Below are 21,971 nucleotides of genomic sequence, written 5' to 3'. Positions count from 1 at the left end.
AGGATCTAGTCTCATTTCAACCAGCCATGAGATACACTGACACCATGTAATTCTCAGGCCCCAAATTAAGAATAAAGGAAGGATCTAGTCTCATTTCAACCAGCCATGAGATACACTGACGCAAAACGCAATTAAAGACAGGAAGTACGTCAACTTGTCTAACACAGTCAGTATCAGCGACATGTCAAACTGATCCCGTCCCGGCAGAGGTACCCAGGTCTAGTAACTGATCATCAACATCCTTCAGTGTCTCATTTAGAAAAGTGAGTGAAAATGTTTACGAATATAGACCAAAAATATGCCCCCTTCCACAGCCTACCTACAGTGTATCTAGGTAGCTATCTCTGTCCCTGTCTCTCTGTCTGTTCCTTCTGTCCCTGTCTCTCTGTCTGTTCCTTCTGTCCCTGCTGTCTTTCATCACCAGTCCTCTAGCTCTCCCCAGAACCACATATAGTTACATGCCCACCTGTTTAAAGGTCCTGCGTTTGTCCCCGTTGGAAACAAATCCAAAAATGGAAGAAAGATCCATAAGTTTCTGGACCTAATTCATTCTCACCGATCCTCAGGGGTCGAGGTTACAGCACCCGATGTCACAGGAGCGCATCGCGAAACATCCAGTAGGTTTTACCTCTATTCAGGGGCCCCATTGGGCGAGCAGTCAGGACCCCGCCCCCCCATTCAAAGCCAATGGAGTGTGAGCGTAATCTGCTGGGGCAAACAGATCTTTTGGAAATGGGTTTGTTGTTTCCCCACTGTAAGCAAAGTGAGTGTCAGACAGTGTGATCTATACACATGCAGGTCAGCCTCAGAGAGTTTCACTATAGGCTCCTATCAATGGGACTATGTCTACAATTAGATTCATTGAAATATCCGGATTTGATTTCTACACTCTTAGGAGAAATAAAAGGTGCAATCTAAGACCTATAAAAGGGTTCTTCGGCTGTCCCCATAGGAGAACCCTTTGAAGAACCGTTTTTGGCTCCACGGAACAGTTCTACCTGGAACCAAAAAGGGTTCTACCTGGAACCAACAAGGGTTCTTCTAGGGGGACAGCTGAAGAACTGCTGAAGAGTGTATATAGGAATGTTATATGTAAATTATGTTAGATTTACAGTTGTCAGAAGTTTACATACACTTAGGTTGGAGTCATTAAAACTCGTTTTTCAACCACTCCACAAACTTCTTGTTAACAAACTATAGTTTTGGCAAGTCGGTTAGGACATTATAATAATTATGTAATTATTCCAACAATTGTTTACAGACAGAGTATTCCACTTATAATTCACTGTATCACAATTCCAGTGGGTCAGAAGTTTACATACACTAAGTTGACTGTGCCTTTCAACAGCTTGGAAAATTCCCGAAAATTATGTCATGGCTTTAGAAGCTTCTGATAGGCTAATTGACATCATTTGAGTCAATTGGAGGTGTACCTGTGGATGTATTTCAAGGCCTACCTTCAAACTCAGTGCCTTTTTACTTGACATCATAGAAAAATTAAAAGAAATCAACCAAGACCTCAGAAATAAAATGGTAGGCCTCCACAAGTCTTTGCTGCAGGAGGGACTGGTGCACTTCACAAAATAGATGGCATCATGAGAAAGGAAAATTATGTGGATATATTGAAGCAACATCTCAAGACATCAGAGCTTGGTCGCAAATGGGTCTTCCAAATGAACAATGACCCCAAGCACACTTCCAAAGTTGTGGTAAAATGGCTTAAGGACAACAAAGTCAAGGTATTGGAGTGGCCATCACAAAGCCCTGACCTCAATCCCATAGAAAATTTGCGGGCAGAACTGAAAAAGCGTGTGCGAGCAAGGAGGCCTACAAACCTGACTCGGTTACACCAGCTCTGTCAGGAGGAATGGGATAATTCATTCTCTCTACTATTATTCTGACATTTCACATTCTTAAAATAAAGTGGTGATCCAAACTGACCTAAAACAGGGCATTTTTACTAGGATTAAATGTCAGGAATTGTGCAAAACGGAGTTTAAATGTACTTGGCTAAGGTGTATGTAAACTTCCGACTTCAACTGTAACTCTGAAATATGATGGTAAAATATGCTTTTCGTATGGATTACATGATAAAAGACAGACAAACCTTTTTAAAGCCTGGTTAGTCCGAATAAATATCATTGATTGAAGTGTAGTATATATATGAATGACTGAGAACTTTGAGCTCAATCATTCATACTTCATAGAAAGGTTTCCCATTCACACTCAGAACTAAATCACAATTGAACCATGAAAGAACGATGACTACCTGTGTAACTTTAACTACAGAATCTGTCAATTTATTATCTTCTATAAATGGTATCCCTCAACAGGTGTATTCAGTACTGTCACCAAAGTATGTAGCCTATCACATCCTAGCCAGTTGAGAGAGGAATGTTCCGTTCTACAGTAGCCTATCACATCCTAGCCAGTTGAGAGAGGAATGTTCCGTTCTACAGTAGCCTATCACATCCTAGCCAGTTGAGAGAGGAATGTTCCGTTCTACAGTAGCCTATCACATCCTAGCCAGTTGAGAGAGGAATGTTCCGTTCTACAGTAGCCTATCACATCCTAGCCAGTTGAGAGGTCAGAATCATAACACATATCTTCTTATATGCCAACAGCGTCAACAAAAGGAGAAGTGACTCTGGTGTAATGTATTTCCATGTATATGATGATGGGGGGGGGGGGGTTGAGTTATTTAATTAACCAGTCAGGAAGCATACATGAATCTGTGTCTGAATAACCATAGACGGCCATGGCAGAAGCCTCCATTCTGAGTAGTAGCAGCCAGATGCACCGTTCCATTCAGCTCTGCAGTGCTATACAGCCTGTCCTGCACCCAGCCATCCAGGCTGAATGCAGTTATTATCATGGAGGGAAGGCATATTGTTCCCCCCCAAAAAACGCTGAATTGTTAGGAGGTAAAACTGTTGGCACTGCACTCCTTGTTCTGTTAGTACATACGCAGCATCACAGAGGGTGTGTGGTGTGTGTGTGTGTGTGTGTGTGTGTGTGTGTGTGTGTGTGTGTGTGTGTGTGTGTGCGTGTGTGTGTGTGCATGTGTGTGTGTGTGTGCATGCGTGTGTGTGTGCAGATACAATGCACATATGCCTCAATTTGTGTTTCTGTGTATATGTGTGTGTGGTGGTTGTTTATTTGTGTGTGCATTTCTGTGTGTGTGTGTGTGTGTGTGTGTGTGTGTGTGTGTGTGTGTGTGCATGTGTGTGTGTGTGTGCATGCGTGTGTGTGTGTGCATGTGTGTGTGTGTGTGCAGATACAATGCATATGCTTCAATCTGTGTTTCTGTGTATATGTGTGTGTGGTGGTTGTTTATTTGTGTCTGTATTTCTGTGTGTGTGTGTGTGTGTTTACAATAATGCAGCATGTGTGTGTGTGTGACCTGTGAGCTGTGTTTAGCATATGAATGTGTCCCAGGGCCTGTGATCCTTCTAGTAGCTCCTGTCAGCGGTGACCTGGACAGCGCTGTATTTAAAGGTCTTTCTCCCGGCCTCTTGGAGCTGACATGAACATCTTCACTAAAGTATACGGACTAGCCCAACAAACCAGGTATGTTCAGAGTGCTGTGATCAGGGTCAGGTGTGCTGCCCGTCCCGTTTAGGTGAGGTGTTAGATAGGGGAAGAGTGGTGGTGGTGGTGGGGGGGGGGGGTATTCTACAGCAGTGATTTTGTGATTCCCTGACCCCCCCCCCCCCCCCCCCCCCCCCCCCCCCCCCCCTCTCTACAGCCCCCCCACCCCACCCACCAAGCCCGTCTGTGTGTGTGTCCGTCCGTATGTCTGCGTTTTCACAAGCGGCCCAATTCTGATATTTTTTTCTCTAACTGATCTTTTGACTTATCAGATTTGCTCTTTTGCCAATAATCGGGCTAAAGATCGGAATTGTGCTGCCTGTGTAAACGCAGCCGTAGTTCCTCTCTGTCCTCTAGTTTGTGTTCCCCCACCGTCTCTCCGACTCTGTTACACATGACCACACAAACAGTTACAGAGAATCCTGTAGGATTATAGGATCACTATCAGAGTTGGGGTCAATTCCATTTCAATTCCAGACAATTCAGGAAAATTGGACTTGGAATTAGGTTTACTTTCTGAACTGACTGGAATTGAAATTAAATGGACTCCAACCCTGATCTCTGGGCACATGACACCAAAAGTCGCCCAAATCATGATTGATGGCTAGCCTGATTCCCGTTAAATCATCTCATTTTAAAACGATGGCTAGCCTGATTCCCATTAAATCATCTCATTTTGAACGATGGCTAGCCTGATTCCCGTTAAATCATCTCATTTTAAAACGATGGCTAGCCTGATTCCCGTTAAATCATATCATTTTGAACGATGGCTAGCCTGATTCCCGTTAAATCATCTCATTTTAAACGATGGCTAGCCTGTTTCCCGTTAAATCATCTCATTTTAAACGATGGCTAGCCTGATTCCCGTTAAATCATCTCATTTTAAACGATGGCTAGCCTGTTTCCCGTTAAATCATCTCATTTTGAACGATGGCTAGCCTGATTCCCGTTAAATCATCTCATTTTGAACGATGGCTAGCCTGATTCCCGTTAAATCATCTCATTTTGAACGATGGCTAGCCTGATTCCCGTTTATAGGGAAAGGATTGAAACACAATTATAGTTTGTCATAATGGCCTGATTTTAAGGATCAGTCACAAACGGTACCCTATTCCCTATGTAGTGCACTACTTTTGACCAGAGCCCCATACAGCCCATACAAGTCTGGTCAAAAGTAGTGCACTACATAGGGAATAGGGTACTGTTTGGTACACGCACTAAAATTACATTAGACATTATTACTGGAAAAAAAGTACAAAGTTCACAGATAACCATTCCGTCTTTAAAGTATAATCATAGGCTCTATAGATATCAAATAAATGTTTTAGCCACAGATACATGCTGTCCCTTATCGGAATTTGGCAGCAAGATTATTGATGTGTGTGTGCGTGCATGCGTTTGTGCGTGCGTGTGTGTGTGTGTGTGTGTGCGTGCGTTTGCGTGCGTGCGTTTGCGTGCGTGCGTGCGTGTGTGTGTGCGTGTGTGCGTGCGGGCGTGCGCGTTCGTGCGCGTGTGTGTGTGCGTGCGTGCGTGTGTGCGCATGTGTATGTGTGTGTGTACATCTGAGTGAGATACTGTAGCTGGCGAAGGTGCTGTGGACAAAGGTCTTGTCTGCAGTTCATGTGTTTAACTAGAGGTCCCTCCATCCCGTCTCCGCAGCAAGCTGGGGTCTGTGCTCCAACGTGCCTTCTACGGGTCCAGTGGGAGGGTAGGTCCAAACGTGTGATGCCCTCGTCCGACACACAAGATAACGGAGCTGACTTTTTAAATCGGAGCAAAACCGTTTACATATTTCATTAAGTTAGTTATTTCATAGAGATGTACCACGTCAATAAGTTAGTTATTTCATAGAGATGTACCATGTACCATGTCAGTAAGTTAGTTATTTCATAGAGAAAGCCCATGTACTATGTCAATAAGTTAGATATTTCATAGAGATGTACCATGTCAATAAGTTAGTTATTTCATAGAGATGTACCATGTCAATAAGTTAGTTATTTCATAGAGATGTACCATGTCAATAAGTTAGTTATTTCATAGAGATGTACCATGTCAATAAGTTAGATATTTCATAGAGATGTACTATGTCAATAAGTTAGTTATTTCATAGAGATGTACCATGTCAGTAAGTTAGTTATTTCATAGAGATATTTCATGTACCATGTCAGTAAGTTAGTTATTTCATAGAGATGTACCACGTCAGTAAGTTAGTTATTTCATAGAGATATTTCATGTACCATGTCAGTAAGTTAGTTATTTCATAGAGATGTACCACGTCAGTAAGTTAGTTATTTCATAGAGATATTTCATGTACCATGTCAGTAAGTTAGTTATTTCATAGAGATGTACCACGTCAATAAGTTAGTTATTTCATAGAGATGTACCACGTCATTAAGTTAGATATTTCATAGAGATGTACCACGTCAATAAGTTAGTTATTTCATAGAGATGTACCATGTCAATAAGTTAGTTATTTCATAGAGATGTACCACGTCAATAAGTTAGTTATTTCATAGAGATGTACCATGTCAATAAGTTAGTTATTTCATAGAGATGTACCATGTCAATAAGTTAGTTATTTCATAGAGATGTACCATGTCAATAAGTTAGTTATTTCATAGAGATGTACTATGTACCACGTCAGTAAGTTAGTTATTTCATAGAGATGTACCACGTCAATAAGTTAGTTATTTCATAGAGATGTACCATGTCAGTATGTTAGTTATTTCATAGAGATGTACCATGTCAGTATGTTAGTTATTTCATAGAGATGTACCACGTCAGTATGTTAGTTATTTCATAGAGATGTACCATGTCAATAAGTTAGTTATTTCATAGAGATGTACCATGTCAATAAGTTAGATATTTCATAGAGATGTACCATGTCAATAAGTTAGTTATTTCATAGAGATGTACCATGTCAATAAGTTAGTTATTTCATAGAGATGTACTATGTACCACGTCAGTATGTTAGTTATTTCATAGAGATGTACCATGTCAGTAAGTTAGATATTTCATAGAGATGTACCACGTCAATAAGTTAGTTATTTCATAGAGATGTACCATGTCAATAAGTTAGTTATTTCATACAGATGTACTATGTACCACGTCAGTATGTTAGTTATTTCATAGAGATGTACCATGTCAGTATGTTAGTTATTTCATAGAGATGTACCACGTCAGTATGTTAGTTATTTCATAGAGATGTACCATGTCAATAAGTTAGTTATTTCATAGAGATGTACCATGTCAATAAGTTAGATATTTCATAGAGATGTACCATGTCAATAAGTTAGTTATTTCATAGAGATGTACCATGTCAATAAGTTAGTTATTTCATAGAGATGTACCATGTCAGTAAGTTAGTTATTTCATAGAGATGTACCATGTCAATAAGTTAGTTATTTCATATAGATGTACCACGTCAATAAGTTAGTTATTTCATAGAGATGTACTATGTCAATAAGTTAGTAATTTCATAGAGATGTACCATGTCAGTAAGTTAGTTATTTCATAGAGATGTACCATGTCAATAAGTTAGTTATTTCATATAGATGTACCACGTCAATAAGTTAGTTATTTCATAGAGATGTACCATGTCAATAAGTTAGTTATTTCATAGAGATGTACCATGTACCATGGCAGTAAGTTAGTTATTTCATAGAGATGTACCACGTCAATAAGTTAGTTATTTCATAGAGATGTACCATGTCAGTAAGTTAGTTATTTCATAGAGATGTACCACGTCAATAAGTTAGATATTTCATAGAGATGTACCATGTCAATAAGTTAGATATTTCATTGAGATGTACCATGTCAGTAAGTTAGTTATTTCATAGAGATGTACCATGTACCATGTCAATAAGTTAGTTATTTCATAGAGATGTACTATGTACCATGTCAATAAGTTAGTTATTTCATAGAGATGTACCATGTCAATAAGTTAGTTATTTCATAGAGAAAGCCCATGTACCATGTCAGTAAGTTAGTTATTTCATAGAGATGTACCATGTCAATAGGTTAGTTATTTCATAGAGATGTACCATGTACCATGTCAGTAAGTTATTTCATAGATATGTACCATGTCAGTAAGTTAGTTATTTCATAGAGATGTACCACGTCAATAAGTTAGTTATTTCATAGAGATGTACTATGTACCACGTCAGTATGTTAGTTATTTCATAGAGATGTACCACGTCAATAAGTTAGTTATTTCATAGAGATGTACCACGTCAATAAGTTAGTTATTTCATAGAGATGTACTATGTACCATGTCAATAAGTTAGTTAATTCATAGAGATGTACCATGTACCATGTCAATAAGTTAGTTATTTCATAGAGATGTACCATGTACCATGTCAGTAAGTTATTTCATAGATATGTACCATGTCAGTAAGTTAGTTATTTCATAGAGATGTACCACGTCAATAAGTTAGTTATTTCATAGAGATGTACCATGTCAATAAGTTAGTTATTTCATAGAGAAAGCCCATGTACCATGTCAGTAAGTTAGTTATTTCATAGAGATGTACCATGTCAATAAGTTAGTTATTTCATAGAGATGTACCATGTCAATAAGTTAGTTATTTCATAGAGAAAGCCCATTTACCATGTCAGTAAGTTAGTTATTTCATAGAGATGTACCATGTCAGTAAGTTAGTTATTTCATAGAGATGTACCACGTCAATAAGTTAGTTATTTCATAGAGATGTACCATGTCAATAAGTTAGTTATTTCATAGAGATGTACCATGTCAGTAAGTTAGATATTTCATAGAGATGTACCATGTCAATAAGTTAGTTATTTCATAGAGATGTACCATGTACCATGTCAATAAGTTAGTTATTTCATAGAGATGTACCATGTACCATGTCAATAAGTTAGTTATTTCATAGAGATGTACCATGTCAATAAGTTAGTTATTTCATAGAGATGTACCATGTACCATGTCAACAAGTTAGTTATTTCATAGAGATGTACCATGTACCATGTCAATAAGTTAGTTATTTCATAGAGATGTACCATGTCAATAAGTTAGTTATTTCATAGAGATGTACCACGTCAATAAGTTAGATATTTCATAGAGATGTACCACGTCAGTAAGTTAGTTATTTCATAGAGATGTACCACGTCATTAAGTTAGATATTTCATAGAGATGTACCACGTCAATAAGTTAGAAAGAGTTGTTAATATTTACTTAGTGGTTGTTGTTGATGATGATGTTATTTTGTGTGTTGACATTGTGTTGTCAGGTGACCCTTTTCGAACAGCGTAATTTTGCCGGCAGACGTCTGGACCTGAGTGCCGACTGCCAGAAACTAAGCGACAAGAACTTCCCAGAGAGATGCAACTCTGTGCAGGTGGAGAATGGAGCGTAAGTGGGTTAGGGCTCTGTGGAGATGGAGGGTTAGGGCTCTGTGGAGATGGAGGGTTAGTGGGTTAGGGCTCTGTGGAGATGAAAGGTTAGTGGGTTAGGGCTCTGTGGAGATGAAAGGTTAGTGGGTTAGGGCTCTGTGGAGATGGAGGGTAAGTGGGTTAGGGCTCTATGGAGATGGAGGGTAAGTGGGTTAGGGTTAGGGCTCTGTGGAGATGGAGAGTGAGTGGGTTAGGGCTCTGTGGAGATGGAACGTTAGTGGGTTAGGGCTCTGTGGAGATGGAACGTTAGTGGGTTAGGGCTCTGGGGAGATGGAGGGTAAGTGGGTTAGGGTTAGGGCTCTGTGGAGATGGAGCGTAAGTGGGTTAGGGCTCTGTGGAGATGGAACGTTAGTGGGTTAGGGCTCTGTGGAGATGGAGGGTAAGTGGGTTAGGGCTCTGTGGAGATGGAGGGTTAATGTGTTAGGGCTCTGTGGAGATTGAGGGTAAGTGGGTTAGGGCTCTGTGGAGATGGAGCGTTAGTGGGTTAGGGCTCTGTGGAGATGGAACGTTAGTGGGTTAGGGCTCTGTGGCGATGGAGGGTAAGTGGGTTAGGGCTCTGTGGAGATGGAGGGTAAGTGGGTTAGGGTTAGGGCTCTGTGGAGATGGAGGGTTAGGGCTCTGTGGAGATGGAGGGTGAGTGGGTTAGGGCTCTGTGGAGATGGAACGTAAGTGGGTTAGGGCTCTGTGGTGATGGAGGGTTAGTGGGTTAGGGCTCTGTGGAGATGGAGGGTTAATGGGTTAGGGCTCTGTGGAGATGGAGGGTGAGTGGGTTAGGGCTCTGTGGAGATGGAGCGTTAGTGGGTTAGGGCTCTGTGGAGATGGAACGTTAGTGGGTTAGTGCTCTGTGGAGATGGAGGGTAAGTGGGTTAGGGTTAGGGCTCTGTGGAGATGGAGAGTGAGTGGGTTAGGGCTCTGTGGAGATGGAACGTTAGTGGGTTAGGGCTCTGTGGAGATGGAGCGTTAGTGGGTTAGGGCTCTGTGGAGATGGAACGTTAGTGGGTTAGGGCTCTGTGGAGATGGAGGGTAAGTGGGTTAGGGCTCTGTGGAGATGGAGTGTGAGTGAGTTAGGGCTCTGTGGAGATGGAGGGTAAGTGGGTTAGGGTTAGGGCTCTGTGGAGATGGAGCGTAAGTGGGTTAGGGCTCTATGGAGATGGAACGTTAGTGGGTTAGGGCTCTGTGGAGATGGAGGGTAAGTGGGTTAGGGCTCTGTGGAGATGGACGGTTAATGTGTTAGGGCTCTGTGGAGATTGAGGGTAAGTGGGTTAGGGCTCTGTGGAGATGGAGCGTTAGTGGGTTAGGGCTCTGTGGAGATGGAACGTTAGTGGGTTAGGGCTCTGTGGAGATGGAGGGTAAGTGGGTTAGGGCTCTGTGGAGATGGAGCGTAAGTGGGTTAGGGCTCTGTGGAGATGGAGGGTAAGTGGGTTAGGGTTAGGGCTCTGTGGCGATGGAGGGTTAGTGGGTTAGGGCTCTGTGGAGATGGAGGGTTAGGGCTCTGTGAAGATGGAGGGTGAGTGGGTTAGGGCTCTGTGGAGATGGAACGTAAGTGGGTTGGGGCTCTGTGGTGATGGAGGGTTAGTGGGTTAGGGCTCTGTGGAGATGGAGGGTTAATGGGTTAGGGCTCTGTGGAAATGGAGGGTGAGTGGGTTAGGGCTCTGTGGAGATGGAGGGTTAGTGGGTTAGGGTTAGGGCTCTGTGGAGATGGAGAGTTAGTGGGTTAGGGTTAGGGCTCTGTGGAGATGAAGGGTGAGTGGGTTAGGGCTCTGTGGAGATGGAGGGTTAATGTGTTAGGGCTCTGTGGAGATTGAGGGTAAGTGGGTTAGGGCTCTGTGGAGATGGAGCGTTAGTGGGTTAGGGCTCTGTGGAGATGGAACGTTAGTGGGTTAGGGCTCTGTGGAGATGGAGGGTAAGTGGGTTAGGGCTCTGTGGAGATGGAGCGTAAGTGGGTTAGGGCTCTGTGGAGATGGAGGGTAAGTGGGTTAGGGTTAGGGCTCTGTGGCGATGGAGGGTTAGTGGGTTAGGGCTCTGTGGAGATGGAGGGTTAGGGCTCTGTGGAGATGGAGGGTGAGTGGGTTAGGGCTCTGTGGAGATGGAACGTAAGTGGGTTGGGGCTCTGTGGTGATGGAGGGTTAGTGGGTTAGGGCTCTGTGGAGATGGAGGGTTAATGGGTTAGGGCTCTGTGGAGATGGAGGGTGAGTGGGTTAGGGCTCTGTGGAGATGGAGGGTTAGTGGGTTAGGGTTAGGGCTCTGTGGAGATGGAGAGTTAGTGGGTTAGGGTTAGGGCTCTGTGGAGATGAAGGGTGAGTGGGTTAGGGCTCTGTGGAGATGGAGGGTTAATGTGTTAGGGCTCTGTGGAGATTGAGGGTAAGTGGGTTAGGGCTCTGTGGAGATGGAGCGTTAGTAGGTTAGGGCTCTGTGGAGATGGAACGTTAGTGGGTTAGGGCTCTGTGGAGATGGAGGGTAAGTGGGTTAGGGCTCTGTGGAGATGGAGCGTAAGTGGGTTAGGGCTCTGTGGAGATGGAGGGTAAGTGGGTTAGGGTTAGGGCTCTGTGGCGATGGAGGGTTAGTGGGTTAGGGCTCTGTGGAGATGGAGGGTTAGGGCTCTGTGGAGATGGAGGGTGAGTGGGTTAGGGCTCTGTGGAGATGGAACGTAAGTGGGTTGGGGCTCTGTGGTGATGGAGGGTTAGTGGGTTAGGGCTCTGTGGAGATGGAGGGTTAATGGGTTAGGGCTCTGTGGAGATGGAGGGTGAGTGGGTTAGGGCTCTGTGGAGATGGAGGGTTAGTGGGTTAGGGTTAGGGCTCTGTGGAGATGGAGAGTTAGTGGGTTAGGGTTAGGGCTCTGTGGAGATGAAGGGTGAGTGGGTTAGGGCTCTGTGGAGATGGAGGGTTAGTGGGTTAGGGTTAGGGCTCTGTGGAGATGGAGGGTTAGTGGGTTAGGGTTAGGTCTCTATGGAGATGGAGGGTTAGTGGGTTAGGGCTCTGTGGAGATGGAGGGTTAGTGGGTTAGGGCTCTGTGGAGATGGAGGGTTAGTGGGTTAGGGTTAGGGCTCTGTGGAGATGGAGGGTTAGTGGGTTAGGGTTAGGGCTCTGTGGAGATGGAGCATTAGTGGGTTAGGGCTCTGTGGAGATGGAGCGTTAGGGCTCTGTGGAGATGGAGGGTTAGGGCTCTGTGGAGATGGAGCGTTAGTGGGTTAGGGCTCTGTGGAGATGGAGCGTTAGTGGGTTAGGGCTCTGTGGAGATGGAGGGTTAGGGCTCTGTGGAGATGGAGGGTTAGTGGGTTAGGGCTCTGTGGAGATGGAGCGTTAGTGGGTTAGGGCTCTGTGGAGATGGAGCGTTAGGGCTCTGTGGAGATGGAGGGTTAGGGCTCTGTGGAGATGGATCATAAGTGGAGTGGAGCCACCTAGTGACATTAATATGTCACTGCAAAATACATGTTTACTTCAAAAATACCAATATCATTCAGAACAAACGAGAATATAATCAAATAGAATAGAATTCCGAGCAGGAATTTATTTTCAGTATCATTGCAGTAATTCAGATCTGGCCAATCACGTTCTTTCACAATTACATTCTTAATGTGTTTATCCTAAGACATATAGATGTATCTTGTCCCTAGCTTTCCCCCCCACCACCCTGTTGTTGTCAGCAGTCATTGTTCCACTGTTCAGAGGTTGTGTCTATGTGTGTGTGGTTCAGATGGGTGGGCTACGAGCAGGAGAACTTCAGAGGTTGTGTCTATGTGTGTGTGGTTCAGATGGGTGGGCTACGAGCAGGAGAACTTCAGGGGACGTCAGTACCTGTGGGACATGGCAGAGAAGGGAGAGTACAACTGCTACGATAAGTGGTGTGCCCAGGTGGACCATGTCTCCTCGGTGCGCTCAGTCAAACAGGTGAGACGGAGAGGCATAGGAACACACACACACACACACACACACACACACACACACACACACACACACACACACACACACACACACACACACACACACGGACAAACAAGCGGACAAACAAACAAACAGACAGACAGACAGACAGACAGACAGGCACACACACACACACACACACACACACACACAGACAGACAGACAGACAGACAGACAGACAGACAGACAGACAGACAGACAGACAGACAGACAGACAGACAGACAGACAGACAGACAGACAGACAGACACACACAGGGGAAATACTCTCAAACTAAAATGACTAGCTACTAGTTTCTGTTATTGGCCAACCTGGTACAATTATCCCCTGAGGACGACCCACACAGACTGGGACAAACACACACACACACTAACCCTCTGTATCGTCTCTCCCAGGACTCGTCTCCTGCCCGAGCCCATCTGTTTGAGAGGGCTGGGTTCTCTGGTAAGAGGACAGAACTACAGGATGACATCCCCAACATGATGACTCGCTACAGTCTCAACAGGGCTGCCTCTATCCGTGTCCTAGGAGGAGCGTAAGTACCCCTCTATAATATACAGTCTGAACAGGGCTGCCTCTATCCGTGTCCTGGGAGGAGCGTAAGTACCCCTCTATAATATACAGTCTCAACAGGGCTGCCTCTATCCGTGTCCTGGGAGGAGCGTAAGTACCCCTCTATAATATACAGTCTCAACAGGGCTGCCTCTATCCGTGTCCTGGGAGGAGCGTAAGTACCCCTCTATAATATACAGTCTCAACAGGGCTGCCTCTATCCGTGTCCTGGGAGGGGTGTAAGTACCCCTCCATAATATACAGTCTCAACAGGGCTGCCTCTATCAACAGGGCTGGTCTATCCCAGACCTACCAGGTCCAGATACCCAGGTCAGAGGCAAATGGCACCCTATTCCCTACATAGTGCACCCTATTCCCTACATAGTGCACCCTACTCCCTACATAGTGCACCCTAATCACCCCATTTATTTTTCTGTCCCTGCCTTCCTTCCTTCCTGCCTGCCTGCCTGCCTGCCTGCCTGCCTGCCTGCCTGCCTGCCTGCCTGCCTGCCTTCCTGCCTGTCTCTTCAGCTGGGTGGTGTACCAGGAGCCTAACTACAGAGGTCCCCACTATGTCTTGGAGAAGCGTGACTACAACAACGCCTCTGACTGGGGCTCCCAGAGCAGCACAGTGGGCTCCATGCGACGAGTTCGCTTCAGTAACTAACCAGCCGACTCCTGAGTGGCGCAGCGGTCTAAGGCACTGCATCTCAGTGCTTGAGCCGTCACTACAGAACTGGTTCGATTCCAGGCTGTATCACAACCGGACGTGATTGGGAGACCCATAGGGCGGAGCACAATTGGCCCAGCGTCGTCCGGGTTAGGGCTTGTCCGGGGTAGGCCGTCATTGTAAATAAGCATTTGTTCTTAACTGACTTGCCAAGTTAAATAAAGATTAAAAAAATTATAAGAAAACCCCCTGTAAGCCCCCTAACCTCATAACCCCCCCTGCCCTAATCCCCCTAACCAACAGGAGGACTCCACACCAGCACCTCTTCCACCTGACACACACACACACACACACTCTGTCAGCTTAATACACACACATTATGCAAAACTACCAGAACACTATTTTAATAATAAACAGTAAAAAGACAGTTGCTCGTGTTGCGTGTTGTTTTGTTTCCAGGGTTGTGATGATGATGTAATTGATGTATTCATTGTGGTATATTTTCTCACAGGTTGATAGAAAACCCTGCTACTAATAACACATACAGTATGCAGATACTACTAATAACATACAGTATGCAGAGCAGATACTACTAATAACATACAGTATGCAGAGCAGATACTACTAATAACATACAGTATGCAGAGCAGATACTACTAATAACATACAGTATGCAGAGCAGATACTACTAATAAGATATAGTATGCAGATCAGATACTACTAATAACATACAGTATGCAGAGCAGATACTACTAATAAGATATAGTATGCAGATCAGATACTACTAATAACATACAGTATGCAGAGCAGATACTACTAATAACACAGTATGCAGAGCAGATACTACTAATAACACAGTATGCAGAGCAGATACTACTAATAACATACAGTATGCAGAGCAGATACTACTAATAACATACAGTATGCAGAGCAGATACTACTAATAACATACAGTATGCAGATCAGATACTACTAATAACATACAGTATGCAGAGCAGATACTACTAATAACATACAGTATGCAGAGCAGATACTACTAATAACATACAGTATGCAGAGCAGATACTACTAATAACATACAGTATGCAGAGCAGATACTACTAATAAGATATAGTATGCAGATCAGATACTACTAATAACATACAGTATGCAGAGCAGATACTACTAATAACATACAGTATGCAGAGCAGATACTACTAATAACATACAGTATGCAGAGCAGATACTACTAATAAGATATAGTATGCAGATCAGATACTACTAATAACATACAGTATGCAGAGCAGATACTACTAATAAGATATAGTATGCAGATCAGATACTACTAATAACATACAGTATGCAGAGCAGATACTACTAATAACCCATACAGTATGTAGATACTACTAATAACATACAGTATGCAGAGCAGATACTACTAATAACATACAGTATGCAGAGCAGATACTACTAATAACGCATACAGTATGCAGAGCAGATACTACTGATAACACATACAGTATGCAGAGCAGATACTACTAATAACATACAGTATGCAGAGCAGATACTACCAATAACACATACAGTATGTAGATACTACTAATAACATACAGTATGCAGAGCAGATACTACTAATAACACATTCAGTATGCAGATACTACTAATAACATACAGTATGTGGAGCAGATACTACTAATAACATACAGTATGTAGAGCAGATACTACTAATAACACATACAGTATGCAGAGCAGATACTACTAATAACACATACAGTATGCAGAGCAGATACTACTAATAACATACAGTATGCAGAGCAGATACTACTAATAACATACAGTATGCAGATACTACTAATAACACATACAGTATGCAGAGCAGATACTACTAATAACATACAGTATGCAGATACTACTAATAACATACAGTATGCAGAGCAGATACTACTAATAACACATACAGTATGCAGAGCAGATACTACTAATAACATACAGTATGCAGAGCAGACACTACTAATAACATACAGTATGCAGATCAGATACTACTAATAACATACAGTATGCAGATCAGATACTACTAATAACATACAGTATGCAGATCAGATACTACTAATAACATACAGTATGCAGAGCAGATACTACTAATAACATACAGTATGCAGAGCAGATACTACTAATAACACATACAGTATGCAGATACTACTAATAACACATACAGTATGTAGAGCAGATACTACTAATAACATACAGTATGCAGAGCATATACTACTAATAACATACAGTATGCAGAGCAGATACTACTAATAACATACAGTATGTAGAGCAGATACTACTAATAACATACAGTATGCAGAGCAGATACTACTAATAACATACAGTATGTAGAGCAGATACTACTAACAACATGTAAAGGTGGTTGGCGTGGATCAGAAAACCAGTCAGTATCTGGTGTGACCACCATTTGCCTCATGCATCGCGACACATCTCCTTCGCATAAAGGATGTTGATTGTGGCCTGTGGCATGTTGTCCTGCTCCTCTTCAATGGCTGTGCGAAGTTGCTGGATATTGGTGGGAACCGAAACACGCTGTCTAAAACGTCGATCCAGAGCCTCCAAAACACGCTGTCTAAAACGTCGATCCAGAGCCTCCAAAACACACTGTCTAAAACGTTGATCCAGAGCCTCCAAAACACGCTGTCTAAAACGTCGATCCAGAGCCTCCAAAACACGCTGTCTAAAACGTCGATCCAGAGCCTCCAAAACACGCTGTCTAAAACGTCGATCCAGAGCCTCCAAAACACGCTGTCTAAAACGTCGATCCAGAGCCTCCAAAACACGCTGTCTAAAACGTCGATCCAGAGCCTCCAAAACATGCTGTCTAAAACGTCGATCCAGAGCCTCCAAAGCACGCTGTCTAAAACGTCGATCCAGAGCCTCCAAAACACGCTGTCTAAAACGTCGATCCAGAGCCTCCAAAACATGCTCAATGGTTGACATATCTGGTGAGTACAGTTGAAACCGGGATTTATCCGTGAAGAGCACACTTCTCCAGCGTGCCAGTGGCCATCGAAGGGGAACATTTGCCCCACTGAAGTTGGTTCCGACTTCAGTCAAATCAAGACCCTGTTGAGGACGATGAGCACGCAGGTGAGCTTCCCTGAGACCCACGGTTTCATCAGCTGTCTGGGTGGCTGGTCTCAGACAAACCCACAGTTTCATCAGCTGTCTGGGTGGCTGGTCTCAGACAAACCCACAGTTTCATCAGCTGTCTGGGTGGCTGGTCTCAGACAAACCCACAGTTTCATCAGCTGTCTGGGTGGCTGGTCTCAGACGATCCTGTAAGTGAAGAACTTGGAGTTGGAGGTCCTGGGCTGGTGTGGTTACATGTGGTCTGCGGTTGTGAGGCCGGTTGGACGTACTGCAGAATTCTCCCATATTTCAGCTCATGAAATATGGGACAAAAAAAAACACTTTACATGTTGCGTTTATTTTGATGATGTAAGAGGAATCTTGTTTTGATCAAATGCAGATGAAAAACTTGAATTGAGTTTTCAGGAAATAGGATAAGATAAAATAAGTATCTGGTTGCAAATGCTTGGAAGATACGACGAGATAAGCTATGTCATTGAAATCGGAGGGTTTTGTTTTCGTTTTTTTGAAAGTTTTTCATTTTCATATGGATGAATGTACAGTCAGGTCCTAAATGATTGGCACCCTGGATAAAGATGAGCAAAACATACAATATAATAAACAATATAAATACTGAGCTATTTTGTGTGATCAACAAATTGCTCTGTTATATTATTTTATAGTAAATACATTTGCTCAGAGAAAGCGATTTTGTTTAACAAGTAATTCATTGTATTTTATTAAAGATGGGGGTCAGATTCATTGGCACCCCTGTTTTCAATACTCCAACACCCTTCCCTTGCGAGGATAACGACAATCAGCACATTGGGAGAGATGTTAGATCATTCCTCCATACAGAATCCTTCCAGGTGTTTGATGAGATTCTAGAACACATTGGGAGAGATGTGCGAACATTCCTCCATACAGAATCCTTCCAGGTGTTTGATGAGATTCTAGAACACATTGGGAGAGATGTTAGATCATTCCTCCATACAGAATCCTTCCAGGTGTTTGATGAGATTCTAGAACACATTGGGAGAGATGTTAGATCATTCCTCCATACAGAATCCTTCCAGGTGTTTGATGAGATTCTAGAACACATTGGGATAGATGTTCGATCATTCCTCCATACAGAATCCTTCCAGGTGTTTGATGAGATTCTAGAACACATTGGGAGAGATGTTAGATCATTCCTCCATACAGAATCCTTCCAGGTGTTTGATGAGATTCTAGAACACATTGGGAGAGATGTTAGATCATTCCTCCATACAGAATCCTTCCAGGTGTTTGATGAGATTCTAGAACACATTGGGAGAGATGTTAGATCATTCCTCCATACAGAATCCTTCCAGGTGTTTGATGAGATTCTAGAACACATTGGGAGAGATGTTAGATCATTCCTCCATACAGAATCCTTCCAGGTGTTTAATGAGATTCTAGAACACATTGGGAGAGATGTTAGATCATTCCTCGATACAGAATCCTTCCAGGTGTTTAATTAGATTCTAGAAGACATTGGGAGAGATGTTAGATCATTCCTCCATACAGAATCCTTCCAGGTGTTTGATGAGATTCTAGAACACATTGGGAGAGATGTTAGATCATTCCTCCATACAGAATCCTTCCAGGTGTTTGATGAGATTCTAGAACACATTGGGAGAGATGTTAGATCATTCCTCCATACAGAATCCTTCCAGGTGTTTAATGAGATTCTAGAACACATTGGGAGAGATGTTAGATCATTCCTCCATACAGAATCCTTCCAGGTGTTTGATGAGATTCTAGAAGACATTGGGAGAGATGTTAGATCATTCCTCCATACAGAATCCTTCCAGGTGTTTAATGAGATTCTAGAACACATTGGGAGGGATGTGCGAACATTCCTCCATACAGAATCCTTCCAGGTGTTTGATGAGATTCTAGAACACATTGGGATAGATGTTCGATCATTCCTCCATACAGAATCCTTCCAGGTGTTTGATGAGATTCTAGAACACATTGGGAGAGATGTTAGATCATTCCTCCATACAGAATCCTTCCAGGTGTTTGATGAGATTCTAGAACACATTGGGAGAGATGTTAGATCATTCCTCCATACAGAATCCTTCCAGGTGTTTGATGAGATTCTAGAACACATTGGGAGAGATGTTAGATCATTCCTCCATACAGAATCCTTCCAGGTGTTTGATGAGATTCTAGAACACATTGGGAGAGATGTTAGATCATTCCTCCATACAGAATCCTTCCAGGTGTTTAATGAGATTCTAGAACACATTGGGAGAGATGTTAGATCATTCCTCGATACAGAATCCTTCCAGGTGTTTAATTAGATTCTAGAAGACATTGGGAGAGATGTTAGATCATTCCTCCATACAGAATCCTTCCAGGTGTTTGATGAGATTCTAGAACACATTGGGAGAGATGTTAGATCATTCCTCCATACAGAATCCTTCCAGGTGTTTGATGAGATTCTAGAACACATTGGGAGAGATGTTAGATCATTCCTCCATACAGAATCCTTCCAGGTGTTTAATGAGATTCTAGAACACATTGGGAGAGATGTTAGATCATTCCTCCATACAGAATCCTTCCAGGTGTTTGATGAGATTCTAGAAGACATTGGGAGAGATGTTAGATCATTCCTCCATACAGAATCCTTCCAGGTGTTTAATGAGATTCTAGAACACATTGGGAGGGATGTGCGAACATTCCTCCATACAGAATCCTTCCAGGTGTTTGATGAGATTCTAGAACACATTGGGAGGGATGTTAGATCATTCCTCCATACAGAATCCTTCCAGGTGTTTGATGAGATTCTAGAACAGATTGGGAGGGATGTTCGAACATTCCTCCATACAGAATCCTTCCAGGTGTTTGATGAGATTCTAGAACACATTGGGAGGGCTGTTAGATCATTCCTCCATACAGAATCTGTCCAGATCCTTGATATCCTTTGTCTGAGCTTATGGACTGTCCTCTTTAATTCAAACCACAGGTTTTCAATGGGGTTCAAGTCTAGAGACTGACATTGTAAAATGTTGATTTTGTAGTCAATTAACCATTTTGTTCTGGATTTTGATTTGTACTTGGGTGTTATTGTCGTGCTGGAAGATTCAATTGTGGCCATGTGTCAACCTCTTGACAGAGGTAAAGTTAAAGATGCCGTTGACCTTAATAAGGGCCCGAGGACCAGTGGAAACTAAATAGCCCCCATAATATCAAAGATCCTCCACTATACGGTAGGGAGGACGTACATTTCTGGACAGGTGTGTGTGTGTGTGTGTGTGTGTGTGTGTGTGTGTGTGTGTGTGTGTGTGTGTGTGTGTGTGTGTGTGTGTGTGTGTGTGTGTGTGTGTGTGTGTGTGTGTGTGTGTGTGTGTGTGTGTGTGTGTGTGTGTGTTCACCAGCTTGTCATGGTTGCGTAATCTCTGTTTGTGCATTTTAACGATGCCAGTCCTCAGGACTTAAGTGTAATTACCACGAATACACACAGAGAGAGAGAATAGAGAGAGAGATTGGGAGAGAGAGACAGAGATCGAGAGACAGAGAGATCGAGAGAGACAAAGAGAGAGAGACAGAGAGAGACAGAGAGAGCGAGAGAGAGCGAGAGACAGAGAGACAGAGAGAGAGAGAGAGACAGAGAGAGAGAGAAAGAGAGAAGACTCTGTTGTCATGACATCCCAGTAGCTCTATCTGGGCTGTGTGTAAAGTACATCTGCTTTGTTAAACACCTGGACAGGTGTGTGTGTAGGCCAGTGTTGACAAGCTTGTCATGGTTGCGTAATCTCTGTTTGTGCATTTTAACGATGCCAGTCCTCTGGACCTAAGTGTAGTTACCACGAATGCACACACACACAGACACACAGACACACAGACACACAGACAGACAGACAGACAGACAGACAGACAGACAGACAGACAGACAGACAGACAGACAGACAGACAGACAGAGAGAACGTAACGAATCAAGGATTGCCCTTCAAGATTTATGACTTAGACCACTCTAGTGTTATATTACATCTCTGTAGGTTTATGTCCACTCTAGTGTTATATTACATCTCTGTAGTGTAGGTTTATGTCCACTCTAGTGTTATATTACATCTCTGTAGGTTTATGTCCACTCTAGTGTTATATTACATCTCTGTAGTGTAGGTTTATGTCCACTCTAGTGTTATATTACATCCCTGTAGGTTCATGTCCACTCTAGTGTTATATTACATCTCTGTAGGTTTATGTCCACTCTAGTGTTATATTACATCTCTGTAGGTTTATGTCCACTCTAGTGTTATATTACATCTCTGTAGTGTAGGTTTATGTCCACTCTAGTGTTATATTACATCTCTGTAGGTTTATGTCCACTCTAGTGTTATATTACATCTCTGTAGTGTAGGTTTATGTCCACTCTAGTGTTATATTACATCTCTGTAGTGTAGGTTTATGACCACTCTAGTGTTATATTACATCTCTGTAGGTTTATGTCCACTCTAGTGTTATATTACATCTCTGTAGGTTTATGACCACTCTAGTGTTATATTACATCTCTGTAGGTTTATGACCACTCTAGTGTTATATTACATCTCTGTAGTGTAGGTTTATGTCCACTCTAGTGTTATATTACATCTCTGTAGGTTTATGTCCACTCTAGTGTTATATTACATCTCTGTAGTGTAGGTTTATGACCACTCTAGTGTTATATTACATCTCTGTAGGTTTATAT

General features: G+C 42.9%; 2 protein-coding genes across 5 annotated transcripts in view; one reads left to right on the top strand and one right to left on the bottom strand.

Annotated features, from left to right (window-relative positions):
• lctla (lactase-like a) overlaps positions 1 to 617 on the bottom strand; it is a 13,619-nt gene extending 13,002 nt beyond the window's left edge. For 3 of the 4 annotated variants that reach the window (XM_036981543.1, XM_036981540.1, XM_036981542.1), the window contains exon 1: positions 467 to 617. The gene's annotated coding sequence lies outside the window, so the exon portion shown is untranslated. Of the gene's footprint in view, positions 437 to 466 lie in introns of those variants that run through there. The other variant, XM_036981541.1, reaches the window with a different exon arrangement.
• A 2,841-nt stretch (positions 618 to 3,458) lies between these two features.
• On the top strand, positions 3,459 to 14,592 carry LOC110525055 (gamma-crystallin N-A-like). The gene is made up of 6 exons (XM_036981539.1): positions 3,459 to 3,570; positions 5,251 to 5,299; positions 8,845 to 8,966; positions 12,760 to 12,895; positions 13,323 to 13,462; positions 14,011 to 14,592. Exons 1-6 carry the CDS (start codon positions 3,527 to 3,529, stop codon positions 14,144 to 14,146), a joined length of 627 nt encoding a protein of 208 aa, XP_036837434.1. The 5' UTR covers positions 3,459 to 3,526; the 3' UTR covers positions 14,147 to 14,592.
• The last annotated feature ends 7,379 nt before the right edge of the window (positions 14,593 to 21,971 follow it).

Source organism: Oncorhynchus mykiss, chromosome 6, assembly GCF_013265735.2.
Source record: "Oncorhynchus mykiss isolate Arlee chromosome 6, USDA_OmykA_1.1, whole genome shotgun sequence".
NCBI classification, from domain to species: domain Eukaryota; kingdom Metazoa; phylum Chordata; class Actinopteri; order Salmoniformes; family Salmonidae; genus Oncorhynchus; species Oncorhynchus mykiss.
This window is presented reverse-complemented; position numbering and strand designations above follow the sequence as displayed.

Bases quoted from the DNA above. Each gene is read 5' to 3' on its own strand.
- LOC110525055 (XM_036981539.1), top strand. From the start codon at position 3,527: ATGAACATCTTCACTAAAGTATACGGACTAGCCCAACAAACCAG. The intron at 8,967-12,759 runs GTAAGTGGGTTA...TGTGTGGTTCAG, and splicing joins GTGCAGGTGGAGAATGGAGC to ATGGGTGGGCTACGAGCAGG. The intron at 12,896-13,322 runs GTGAGACGGAGA...CGTCTCTCCCAG, and splicing joins CGGTGCGCTCAGTCAAACAG to GACTCGTCTCCTGCCCGAGC.